At 35.1% G+C, this 13,557-nt stretch overlaps 1 protein-coding gene across 2 annotated transcripts in view; it reads left to right on the top strand.

Moving 5' to 3' along the window:
- Positions 1-13,557, top strand: part of prmt3 (protein arginine methyltransferase 3) — a 49,696-nt gene that overhangs the window by 8,429 nt on the left and 27,710 nt on the right. For both annotated transcript variants that reach the window (XM_058782806.1, XM_058782805.1), the window contains exon 10: positions 1,457-1,556. In XM_058782806.1, coding sequence (XP_058638789.1) covers positions 1,457-1,556 — 100 coding nt within the window. The remainder of the gene's footprint in view (positions 1-1,456; positions 1,557-13,557) is intronic.

Below are 13,557 nucleotides of genomic sequence, written 5' to 3'. Positions count from 1 at the left end.
TTGAAGCACCTGTTTTACCTTACACTGCTTTTTTTTTTTTTTACAACTATATCTAAAAATGTCACGTTTAAACAGTATGTTTATCATTTCATAGTTTCTTTGTGAAATTTACTAGCAATTTCTGAGTGGAAATATTTTCAAAATAAATCCTAACTTACAAATCAATAACTTGTACATTTTTAGATATTTAATATGGACTATTTCTGTAATGCAGGTGCAAGTCTTGGACTTAATGATAAATTCTTATAGGATAAAAAATATGTACTAAATACTTTTTGAAGAACTTCTGGATATTTAATGGGCAAAAGCAATCAAGTATCCTTGATAAATGCATGTTATAATATGTTTGTCTGTGATCTAGAAGTCATTCTAAATCAAGAATCATCTAGAATCAAATGAAAAACTTGTTTTTCACAAACCTAGGCTATTTGTGTGAAATGTTGCCCTGGCTTTTTGTTCCGTAAGTGTCTTTATTAATGTTTTAGGAGCATTTACAGCAGAAATCCAGATAATCCCCACATGATCTCTACAATTTAGGTACTTATTCCCTAGATTACACCGTTTAACACCAGTCATGATGGTGATTTGGTGGATAATCCAGTCTGCTATCGTCACTTTACAGCTTAAATCCAATCATTAGTCCCAGAGGATCAATATACTTGGATCATATTCCCTAAACCAAGTACCATCCAGTGGAGGGAAGTATTAGAGCATCCCAAATCCCCCTCCTCCTCCTCTTTCTCCCCCCGTAGCTGACATTGTCCTCTAAATTAACCCAGTAATGAGATTAGTGTTTCCTAGCTCAAGACAGTCCGCTGAAGGAGGGGCGGATAGAGGGAGCGCTACAATGGGATTCTGGAAGAGTGTGATAGCGCGAAGGTGCAGAGATAAGGATCGGTTGGGCAGAAATGCGCTCCGCAGCCTTGAGTAATGACTCTGTCCCTAGTAACATTAGCTGTCATGATAATGGAGTATTTAGAGAGATTGATGCTGAGGTTTACCGGTCAAAATGGGAGCGATCATTTTAAATAAGGGGGGATGGGGGGTATTCATGCACGCTTACACACTTACACACAAACACTCAGGTGAACGGTAGTTTGCTGACCCTTAGTGCAAAAGGTCATGGGAGGAGGTGCTGTCAAATTGGGACCGTTAGTGTTGTTGTCCTGGTGAGTCCGCTGTGGTGTGTGTAATTTGGATTAATTATCAGCCGTCTTTGAGGAGATTGACTCCCGGCCAAATTAGCGTAATTAACATTCATTGTCTCAGACGAGGTGTTCAAATCTAGTAACATGCATTTTCTAATTTATCATTTATTTATTCATTTTCTAATTTATTTTATTTTATTTTATTCATGGGAACAATTGCAACAACAACAAAAATTTGAGTTAATATAATCAATATACCGGCATCTACTATAAGTGTTAGATAATAAGTTTATTTTTGCTTTCTCTAGATCAAATAAACTTGAAGACACCATCACGTTGATCAAGGGCAGAATAGAGGAAATTGACCTCCCTGTGGATAAAGTGGACATCATCATTTCAGAGTGGATGGTGAGTGGATGTTTTCTGTGCATTTTTCAGTTTGTAAATATTAATATGCTTTCCAGAGAGAAGAAAAATTAATTTTTTTTGCAATGGAATGTACTGCTCATTGAAGCAAAATGGCTAGCTTTGCCTATAAAAGACTGCATTTGCAACAATTATAGTTGGGTTTGACCCAAAATTAGACATAAAGGATTTGTATGTGTCAGCGTCTGTTTTTTCTGCCCAGTCATTTCTCTTTTCAAAACCTGCCCAGGTGTTGGAAAATGAAAAAGTTGAGATGATGTATTGTTGATTGATACATGATATATTGCAGGCATAATCCTTAATGGCATAACTTTCATGCTCATTTTAGAAGCCAGGCATCACTCCTCATTTATTCAAACATGACTGATGACGAGTATGAGAGGCAAAATTTTAAGAGACACATTTTAAAGGAATAGTTCACCCGAAAATGAAAATTTGCTGAAAACTGATTCACCCTCAGGCCATCCTAGACATGTAGATGAGTTTTTCTCATCGTAACAGATTTGGAGAAATTTAGCATTGCATCACTTGCTCACCAATGGATCCTCTGCAGTGAATGGGTGCCGCCAGAATGAGAGTCCAAACAGCTGATAAAAACATCACATTATTCCACAAGTAATCAGTATGAAGCAAAATGCTGTGTTTGTACTAAACAAATCCATCAAGATATTTTTTTACTTCAAACCTTTGTGAGTTCTTAATTGCTTTCTCCAGTGAAAAAGTCATGTCATCTGAATGAGGAGAGAAATGTGCACAGATTAAGCACCGTTTACAAGCAAAAACTATTTTAAACAGATATTTATCCACTAATGCAAACAACCTCATAAAATAAACTCTAAAGAGTGCGATCAATGTGAAAAATATTACATTTGAAACCATATAGTTCTGGGTCTTAAAGGGATAGAAAAACCTGTCATCATTTACTCACCCTCATGTTGTTTCAACCATGTACGACTTTTTTTTTTTTTTAATTAATTTTTTTTTTTTTTGTGGAATATAAAACGTTTCTCAAATATCTTCTTTTCTGTTCCACTAAAGAAAGAAACTGATACTGGTTTGAAATGACACGAGAGTGAGTAAATGATGACAGCATTTTCATTTTTAGGTGAACTGCCCCTTTAAATCTGACCAAATATTGCTCATCCATTGTGAAATAGCCAATGTAATTGTCAGCATATCAGTTAAATTCTACTTATTACTGCTTGGCTGAAGAATTGTTTATTGTGATTACTCTTGGTGATAAATTATTTATAAAAATGATGTCTTTTGTCATATTTCTATTGCTGCTGCTTGAAAAATGAGGACATTTCATGCTGTGCCCGACTCCCTTTAAAGTAATGTTAAAATGACTGCAATTCATAGCATCTTGTGGATAATTGCTTTGATTTCTATCCTAGCAATACAGAGAAGCTGGTATTATGGATTTGACTGTGAGGAAGGTGATAAAAGCTTGTATTGCACTGCTCTCCTTGTTTAAGTTCCCTTAATTTGTAGTCCAGCAGGAAAGGGGAAAAGTAGGTCATAACTCGAGCCACCTAGCCACAGGCTCCAAAAAAGGACATTGGAGAATTTTTCTCTAAATTTGGAAACTTCCAGGAATTCCCATGCGAATTTGACCTGCATGCGATTTTCTGCCGTCTCTCAGTTTTTTATCGCTTGCAGGTTAATTGTGAAATAATAAATGTTTTATATTTCGTCCCCTTTTTCTTTGCATGTTGGGGCTATAATTCAACAAACTCAGTGCCTGAGGCAGTGGCGAGCGTGTGAATGATTTTCCCAGTATGTACCTGTGTTTGTATGTGTGTGTGCAATGCTTCTGACAAAGTAACCTGAGATTTGGGTCACTGGAGCACATTATTTTATGATTACAACTCTGGCTTGCTAAATGGTGTAAAAATCCTGCCCTTCATCATCTGTGCAATGTCGTCCATTTCATTCCGAAAACGTCTGAAGTGTTTGTGCATTGCCGCCATTTCCTTGTGAAAGCAGGGGAGCGTACAAGCCGTTTTCTGAAAATCATTTTTCAAAATGTTATGGAACAATAGTTTTACAATTACATTATTACACAGAGTTGTAGGAGACACATGTCCACAGAAAAATGCAGTCACCCTGGTCCACCACCTCCGATATCTAACTTTGATGTGCTTGTCAATCCAAAAGGATTAGAAGCTGAATCGGGTCAAATGGTCGTGAGCAAAGTATTGCTGTACATTGATCCATAAAAGCTTCGAGAACAGACCATAAAAGTCAAGTACAAGATACCGTAAGCAATGAAAAAAAATCATGTAGGATTTAGTTGGAAACAGTTTTCACTCCGAAATTGTAAAGGAGTAAATTTCACAAATAATTACAAAGAAGCTGCAAGTAACACATTGAATTAAACATGAAATTTTGAAGTAGAAAGACTGAAATTGTGTTTTCTTGTAAAATAATATTTTTTGCTCTTTACAGCTATGAAATTTCATTTTTTAAATTTATTTTTGGGGGGCAGATTTTTGCAGTGAAAATTCAAAATACGTTGAGCAAGTAAAAGAAAAAAAACTTCTGACCTTGCCTTATTGACCATGTTAAACTTACAATATATATATTTTTATAATGATTTATATATTTTACGTAAACTTTAGTAGCATTTTGTGTAGAATTCAGTGCCTGGCTTCTAGGAAAGTTTTTTTTTTTTTTTAATGTGTTTTAGTGTTGTTTTAAAAGTTATTTCAGTATCATTCAGGTAGTTTTTATTAATATTTTGAATTAGTTTTTTTTTGTAAATGTAATTTTAGTTAAAATCTTGGTGTTTTTGTCTTTTTTATAATTTTCTTTAATAAATGTAAATATTTTTATTTTTTATTGTTTTATGTTGTTAAATGATAATGTGAAATATTACCTTGACAATTTAGAGAAAACAAGTTTTTAATGTTTTTTTTTTTTTGGTTTCAGATGTGTACCGCATGTGTGTTTAAGGTAGCTGATTTTAAACATTCAGCAAGTCAGCAAGCTTTTCTTTAAACTGTTGCTTCACCATAACCTGAAAGAGAAAGTGGATCATAAATATTGTGATCATAAAGATGCTGACGCCTGCAATAGCGCCCTCTGTGGCAATGCTGAGAATGCAACACAGTGTGCTTGCAGTATTGAATGTGACAGTGTCTTGCACAATCAAGTTTGCATTGGTAATCTTTTGCTTTCACATGCTTGCCTTTATTCTGCATTAAACAGAGTGCCAATTACCATGAAAAAAACTTTCAATTAAATGTTACAGTTAATGAATGCCATAGTCTCTATGGAATTGGCTCTTGGAAACTCACATTGGTGCACCTATAGTCCGAAGTGTCTCATCCTCTTTATTTTCTGTCTTATTGAGTGTCAGAGAAAGTTTATCCCTGGTGGTTGACTGTCCTACTTTTCGGCTGTCTTGAGTTTGGATGTGTACGTGTAAGTGCGAGAACGAGAGTGAGAACGAATCGATAAATCAGAGGGGGTAATTTTCAGAAGGACGAGATGTCGTCTGGCAGGGAGAGACGGGTCTGAGCCGCCGTAATGTCATTTCATAACTCACACAATTGATCTGTACTTTAACATCGAGCAAAACAAACAGACTGGATTAGATTAAGGGGCAAAAAGAAAGAGAGGGATGGTTTCTGCCACTGGCTAGGTGGAGGAGAGGCGAAGTGAATTAGGAGAAGGCTAAATAAAGCTTGTCACAGGATGATCCATCACATCATATGCTATGGCTTTTCAGTCTTCGGTTACACCTAAGAAGCGTGAGGATGCTGGATCAGGCAGTCGAGGGAAGCTTTAACATGTTTTGCAGCTCTTGAAATAATCTGACAAAACGGGTAAAAAGACCTTCTTTACGATTATCTACTGGTGTATATGGCCTTTGAGGGATAGTTTACCCAAAAATTACAATTCTGTCACTATTTGTCATTCCAACCCATATTTTTTTATTCTGTGGAACACCAAAGAAGATGCTTAGAAGAATGTCTGATCTGCTTTATACGTTGAACATTAATGGGAACCAGGGCTGTCTGACTCCAAAACAGACAAAAAAAAGCACCGTTAAAATCATCATAGAAATACTCCACATGACTTCTGCACTATATTTCAAGCAGTGTTGTTATCATTAAATAAACTATTAAAACACATTTACGTTGATTGAAATAATAAAAAAAAACATGATTTATTTCAATTAGTTGCCAAGGCAATATTTCTTAACTAATGTTAAAAAAAAAATTAAATTAAAAAATTAAACGGAAATAAAACCGGAATAAAAGATAAGGTAACACTTTAGAACAGGGAACACTTATTCACTATTAACTACGACTTTTCCCTCAATAAACTCCTAATTTTCTGCTTATTAATAGTTAGTAAGGTAGTTGTTAAGTTTAAGGGCAGGATTAGGGATGTAATAAGGCATTAATATGTGCTTAATTACTACTAATAAATGGCTAATATTCTAGTAATATGCATGCTAATAAGCAACTAATTAAGAGACCCTAAAATAAAGTGTTACCAAAAATAATTATATGAAAAAGAAACACTAATAAAACAAACAACAACAAAAAACCCAACAAAATGACAAAAACTTAAACTAAGGCAAGGCAAGTTTATTTATATAGCACATTTCATACACAATGGTAATTCAAAGTGCTTTACATGAAAGAAAGTAAAATAATCATAAAAAAATAATCACAACAAACTTAATGTAAATGTTTATTTTCATTTCATTACTCATATAGGGCTTGATAGTGATAGTTGCTGTTCCTTTTTAGTGAATGCATTAAATAGTGACAGAATTTTTGGGCAAACTATGCCTTAAAGCATTTTCAAGACTTTGTCTTCTGTAATCAGTTTTTTTTTTTTTTTAAATATTAATTTCAACTCATTTTAATTTGTTACCTCAAAACATATGTACACCCTCTACTCTGCTTGATTTAGATTTATCCAGGTTCACCATGACAAAAGTTTAAAAAAGGTGGATGACACTGGGATATTGTTGACACTTCTTACAATCATTTAATGCTTTAGCAGGTTGTAGTTCACTTCACATTGGGCATATATTGTGTGTTTGCAGCAAGCCAGATGTCATAAATACTAGCAGATGAAGGAAACTAATGATATGTGTCCTTCAGTGATGGGGACAAAGGTCTTGTGTAGATGCCTTCAAAATTCTCTGGCATTAGCCTAGTGGTTAAAGATCAGGGCTGGAGAACAAAAGGTTGCAGGTTTGAACCTCTCAAGGGGCAGGCCTTGAGCTATCACCACTGCGTCCTTGAGCAAGGCACTTAACCCCATGCTTCTCCAGGAGGATTGTCCTTGTAATAAGTTCATGGTGGTTTTCTGTAGATCTGCTGTCGTGTGAAAGTCATGGTAATGATTAATAAAAGCCCTGGTCAAAAATGAAAATTCTGTTATCATTTACTCGTCTTCATGTCATTCCAAACCATTATTCTTTCTTTCCTCAGAGGAAGGTAAAAGAAGTATGGAAGCCCGTTTCTGCCACTGAATAAGAAATAAAAAAGGTTATTGCAACTTTTGATCTGCTGCTGCACGATTCTGACTTTTTTCTCGCAATTTCGACTTTACATGTTGCAATTAAAAAAAAAAAAAAATTCTCAGAATTGACAAATAAACTCACAATTTTGAGAAATGAAGTCAGAACTTCGAGATATAAACTGGCCATTATGATTTTTTTTTCTCAGAATTGCGTGATTTAAATTCGCAATTGCGAGTTATAAAGTCAGAGTTGTGAGATATATACTCGCAATTCTGAGAACATATCAGTCTTTTTTTCTCCTCAGAACTGGACTTTATAACTCTCAATTGTGAGTTTATATCTCAGTTCTGAAAAAAAGTCAGAATTGTGAGATACAAACTCGCAATTACGAGAAAAAAAAAGTCAGAATTGCTAGTTTATTTATTTCTCGCAATTCTGACTTTATAACTCGCAATTGTGAGTTTATATCTCGCAATTCTAAGAAAAAAAGTCAGAATTTCGAGTTTATATGACGCAATTCTGAGAAAGAAATCGCAATTAAACTCGCAATTGCGAGAAAAAAGTCAGAATTGTGAGATAAAAAGTCGCAATTGCCTTTTATTTTTTTAATTCAGTGGTGGAAGTGGGCTTCAATAAAGAAGATATTTTTTGGGGAAAAAAAAGTACTTTTGTTCATACAATGAAAGTCAATGGGATACAATGCTATCTGAATATTTTGTTTTCATTTTCACTAAAGAAAGAAGGAAAGAAATGGAGTTCATTAGTGCTTGCCCACTTTCAGCAGTGTTGGTTCCAGAAGTATTTTTTCATTCATTAAAAAAGTCTCCTCTAAAGCAATATAAGCTATGAACCAAACCAACCAGCTACGAGGTGAATCACCTCGTAGAACTACAATCCCATGAAACCCCATGAAATGAATAACATAATCGAATTAAAAACATTGTAAAATATAAAACTATTAATTTAAAGTTGTTGATTATATCTATAGAAACAGTATATTTGAAACAATATATGTTGTGCTATTTGCTCACAACGGCTTAGCAACTTGGTGGAATTTTCTGTATGGCATCATGGGTAATATAGTTTTTCCACCACTAAGATTATTTTAAAAACAAGTTAATGAGAATAATGCGAACAGATGGCATAAACAAAGGCATATACCATCGATTAACAAATTTGGAGCTCACAGTAGGTCTGTTTTTAAAAGTTTGTCTTTTAAAAAATCAATTTCCCGTATAGAGAAAATGTGTTTTTACTTTCAGAACCCAACTGCTGAACTGGTTTGTAATGACATGTTGCGTAAATGTGTCTCTTTAACTAAAGTCACCCAACGCTGATATGGTAGACTGCAGATGTTAATGTTAGTTTTACAAACTTTAACTTGCTCAGCAACTGTTTACATCATCCCAACATCCGAAATGACGTGTTCATGTCGCCGTTTATCTGGTTCGGTGCCTCGAAATGAACATAGCAGTTTAAACTTTCAACTTAAGGTTGATTTGAGGTATGTTTTGATATTTAGCACATTTGGGAAGCGATGAACTGCTGTGTGTGGTGATGGTCAAGTTGAATTAATGGCAGATCCCATCTTGGGGCTCATTATCTCTTGATAGCAGTCTTACCTGTCGCAGAAGAGGACAGCTGCAATCACTCACTCCGTCCACAGCCTACAGCTGCCTACCACACACACACACACACACAAACAAACCAAAAACATACACATACTCTGAAGTACCCAGATACTCTTGCTCTTTAAACAATATGTATTAAGCACAGAGAAATGAATGTTGTGTTGAGGTCAATTGGAAGGAAACTTGCTCTTTTAGCAAAAGGATTGTTCGTTTCCTGATATTCCCAGATTTTGACTCCATCATGGTTTCCCTTTTCTTCTATGTTACACCATGATATATTTAACTTGTGTTTCCCACAGTGCTTACCTGGATCTGTCACCGACCGACAATGAAGCTTTCAAGCATCTATTGTCCCTCTAAAATTAATCGTGGAGACGTGGGGCTTGCCTCATTTGAATATGCCTGTACAATATGGTACATTTACTACTCGTCTGTATTCATATGCAAATCAGGCTCTTTCACACTTGAGCCACACCAAGCAAACTGTTTTGCCCCTAGTGTTTTGATTTATTTCACAAACTATGCTTTATTAACAATAGCGCTTAGTGTAGTGTTATGGCCATTTATCTTAATGTCTTTTAATGGTTGCCCACACACAACGCATTTTTTTGTTAGCTTTTAATTTTTTCCTTTAGATGGAGAGGTAGAAACTTTTTAATTAAGCACAGACTGTTGGTTTTATTTGTCTTGTACTCTTTTCAAGCTGTAACACAGAGCTGACTTGATTTTTCATAAAGCATCATCAAGATTGCACACTTTGGTACTAATTAGGGATGCACCAATATTAGAATTCAGGCTGATTATTATTTTCATTTTATACATGATAGCTGCAATAGGCTATTATCAAGCAGTGATGTTAACTGATTATTTTTGGCTGAACGCACACAGCTTTGATGTCCTTACTCTGACATGATATTTAAGGGACAGCGCTATTAATGAGAAAATGTTCTTATGGGGTTCAATTTTTACTTTCTATTGATAAAACAATCCTGAAAAAGTATCAAAGTTTCCACAAAAATATTAAGGCAGCACAACAACATTCTTCTAACGCTGATAAGTTTTTTTTGTTGTTGATCAAATTAACATATTAAAATGATTTCTGAAGGATCATGTGACACTGAAGAATATATTTTTAAAATATATTAAGATAGGTAATATTTAAGTGATAAGTGTAATATTTGTATATATATTTATAGATATTGCGCACAGTGGACACAGGAACATTAAGATCTCTGGAGATGTACTTGTAGCCTTGAGATTGTCCATGTTTTTCCACAATTTTTTCTCTCAAATCCACAGACAACTCTTTTCACTTCTTTCTTTTTTCCATGCTCAGTGTGACACACAACACAAAGGTTGAGTCAACTTTTCTTCATTTTAACTGGTTGCAAGTGTGATTACTATATTGCCCACACCTGTTACTTGCCACATGTGTGTCTAAATACAAATTACAGGAGCATCACATGCTTGAAAAGCAATTATTTCTTACAATTTTGACAAGGTGCCAATAATTTGGTCCAGTCCATTTTTGAGTTCTGTGTGTAATTTTATCAAGTTTGACTTTTCTTCTCTGTTTTTTTGTGTGGTTGCAGTGCAAACAAAAACAATAAGCACGTGAATACCAAAACATTTGCAATTTAAACAATTTTCTGAGAGAAGTGTTGCATTTTCTGACAGAATTGCAAGGTGCCGATATTTTCGGCCATGACTTTGTGTATGTGTATATATATATATATATATACATATGTATATATATATATATATATTAGTCATGACAACTCTCAGGGGGATTGGCATGTACATGACAATGTTAATGTGTTTGATCTTGGCGGAATAGATCTGCTACGCTGCTGCTACGGTGGCAGAGCAAGTACCGAGACTTGCTACTAATACATCCACAACTTGCTGCTGTGAGCATGTAAGAAATACTGCTGCTGCAAATATATATTTGCAAATATTTTCTGTTTTACCCGTGGCCTAGCCTGTAGCCAACTTAGCAACTTTTCCGACCCCTTTAGCAACTTTATTTATTTTCCTTTTTTTTATTTTTCAAAAAGCGCCTAGCGACCAATCTTTAGGGTTTTCCCAAACCTTATTTAGTTTCTGAGACTCTCTAGTACTGCTGCACGAGCGTGAGGTCTCTCTTTCCCAGCGCGCGCACACCTCTTTCTCTCTCTGTGCGTCTGCTTTGTTCAGCGAGCTGCAGAGGAGCAGTGCTTTCAGTTAAAACAGATATTATGTTGCTTCTCTAATTTTACATGCAAGTACAGCCGAACTCACAGCACAGCTATTGTCTTTATCTTATGTGTAGCCTATTTGATTTTATCAGATGATGGCTCAATTATAAATCAGGGTTTTTGTGCAGATTAACATCTTGGAAGGGAAAGCTGGTTAAGTAGTCTTAATGGGTCGCGTTTCAGTCACTATTTCATATTCATCCCATTGTCTGACAACAGAAACAGTAAAATATATTAATGAAAACAGTTTTATTGAGTTTTGCTGCATCAAAATACAGTATATGCACAGAGAGGCAAACAAATGTAATAATAAATAATAAATGTACATTTTGCATGTTCAGAAGAAGTGAGCTGCCCTGTCATGCGAAAATGTAAACAGATTTGTGTAAGTAAATTGCTCAATGCAAAGAAAGAGAAGTAATAGGAACCTGGTATTTCAATGTTCTTTTTTTAATGTGTCTAATAGACATGAACAAGTTCTTTGAAAAACATTTATGACCTATGAAACATGTCTACTCTTCAGGCTCTATTAACTATGGTTTCACTAATAATAAACATATTGCATAAAGCATTCATATTTGTCCATGCCCATGTTGATTAGAGTATTAAAAACTTGAAAAGTATTCAATTTAGGTACATTTGAATAGATAAAAATGTGCGATTAAGTTGCGATTAATCACGAGTTAACTCATGACAATCATGCGATTAATCACGATTAAATATTTTAATCGATTGACAGCCCTAATATATATAATATTAGACTAATAAGTGATATGGTTACATTATTTCCTGTAATGTCTGTCCCAGTGGTGGAAAGGTTAAAAACAGCAGGGGTAATTATTAAGACATTAGTATTTATTTACTATATATTACACTGTGGAGTGATTAGTTGAGTATTCAGACATTAAATTCATTATAGCTTGTAGTTTGAACCATTTATGGGTTGAGTGTTTCTGGCTTTGGATTTGTGGGATTGAGTGAGTGAGAACTAGATTACACAGCCCCTGGGAGTTGGATTGATATTGTTGTACTGTAATTGAGAGGATTGTTCATTGAATGCTCATGACGTTGGCAGAGGTTGAATAGTGCTGATGCCAGGTGTTTATAGAGCAGAGATGGCCACTCTGGGCCAGACGAACACTATTTTCTGATGTTCACAAGAAACAGATTACAGCAGCATGATCTAAAACAGACTCTTGACTTAATTGACCCTTGTTGATTATTTGTCTTTTTGTTAGAGAAGCACTTTTTTTGCACAAGTCATCTGAATCCTCACATTTAATTTATTGTTATGTGAACTGTAATTATATTACATATCATAATGAATTCTCTGCTCCAGATCTAAATGGAAAAAAGTAGCATTCATGTATGTGTGTGTGTGTGTTTATGGGGTAATTTGTTTAATGTGCATGAATGCTGCTGTCCAATTTTCATTAGCATTTCATTAGTTGCATTCATGTAATTCTGCCCCAGCTCCACATGGCTTAATGAATCGATCTGCATTTTGGCCACATTCAGCCATTAATGTTGCAGTGACTCTTTACCACCAGTGTGTGTTATTGGATCTTCTCTCTGTGGGATTTACCTAGTTATGCACAGATAATGTTCCTGTGAATACTCACATTTTGCTTGTTGGACTAGAAGTTGTGGGATGTCAGCTTATAAAAGTATTTCTTTAAAAAATGTGTTTCAGAAAGCAGTGTTTATGCTATTTTTCAGGAAACAATAATGGGAACAATGGATCCACACACCATGAAAGAGGCTGGCGATTGCACAGATTAATTCTTTCACTACTAATAAATGTTTAAATGCTTGGTGGGAGAAAAGATAAATAACTTGATTTTAGGATTACAGAGCAGTGTTGTGGTGCTACTAGCTAAAAGCAGAAAATCTGATAACTTCACTACTTTTTTTCAATACTGTAATAGAATCTCAACTGCTTTCAAAACATTGTAGCTCTAGTTACAGGCTACTTTTATTTAATGAGTAGTGGTTTAGCACGTTCAAATGCTACAGTGGCATTTACTTCCCATTAATTAATATATATATATATATATATATTTGACTCTGGTATGAACATTTCTGTTTATTCTAGTTTGTGGTTCTGGTTATAGATTATATTTAAAATAACGACGGCTATTATAAAATATTTTCCCTTATAGCTTTAATGTAGTGCATGTAGCTACTTATTGTAGTAGCTTGGAATTAGAGATGGATACATAGACAGACAGACACACACACACACACATACACACAAACACACACAGAGACAGACAGACATGTAGGCAGACAGACAGACACACACACACACACACACATGTTCTTTTTGTGAAAAGTGGGGACATCCCATAGGCATAATGCTTTTTATAGTGTACTTACTGTATGTGCTATTGCCCTACACCAACCCTACACCTAAACCTACCCCTTACAGGAGACTGTGCATTTCAACTTTCCCCTGACCTCATTCTGAGTGATTTATAAGCGTTTTGAAAAGTGGGGACATGGGTCAATGTCCTGAGATGTCACCTTCACCTTGTAATACCTATGTCATACCTTTGTCATTATACACATCTATGTCCTGACTTTTCACAAAAACGCGCACACACAGACACACACACACA

The sequence above is a fragment of the Onychostoma macrolepis genome, chromosome 07, assembly GCF_012432095.1.
Source record: "Onychostoma macrolepis isolate SWU-2019 chromosome 07, ASM1243209v1, whole genome shotgun sequence".
In the NCBI taxonomy this organism is placed as follows: Eukaryota; Metazoa; Chordata; class Actinopteri; order Cypriniformes; family Cyprinidae; genus Onychostoma; species Onychostoma macrolepis.
Note: the sequence above shows the minus strand (reverse complement) of the source record. Positions and strands in the feature narration are given on the sequence as shown.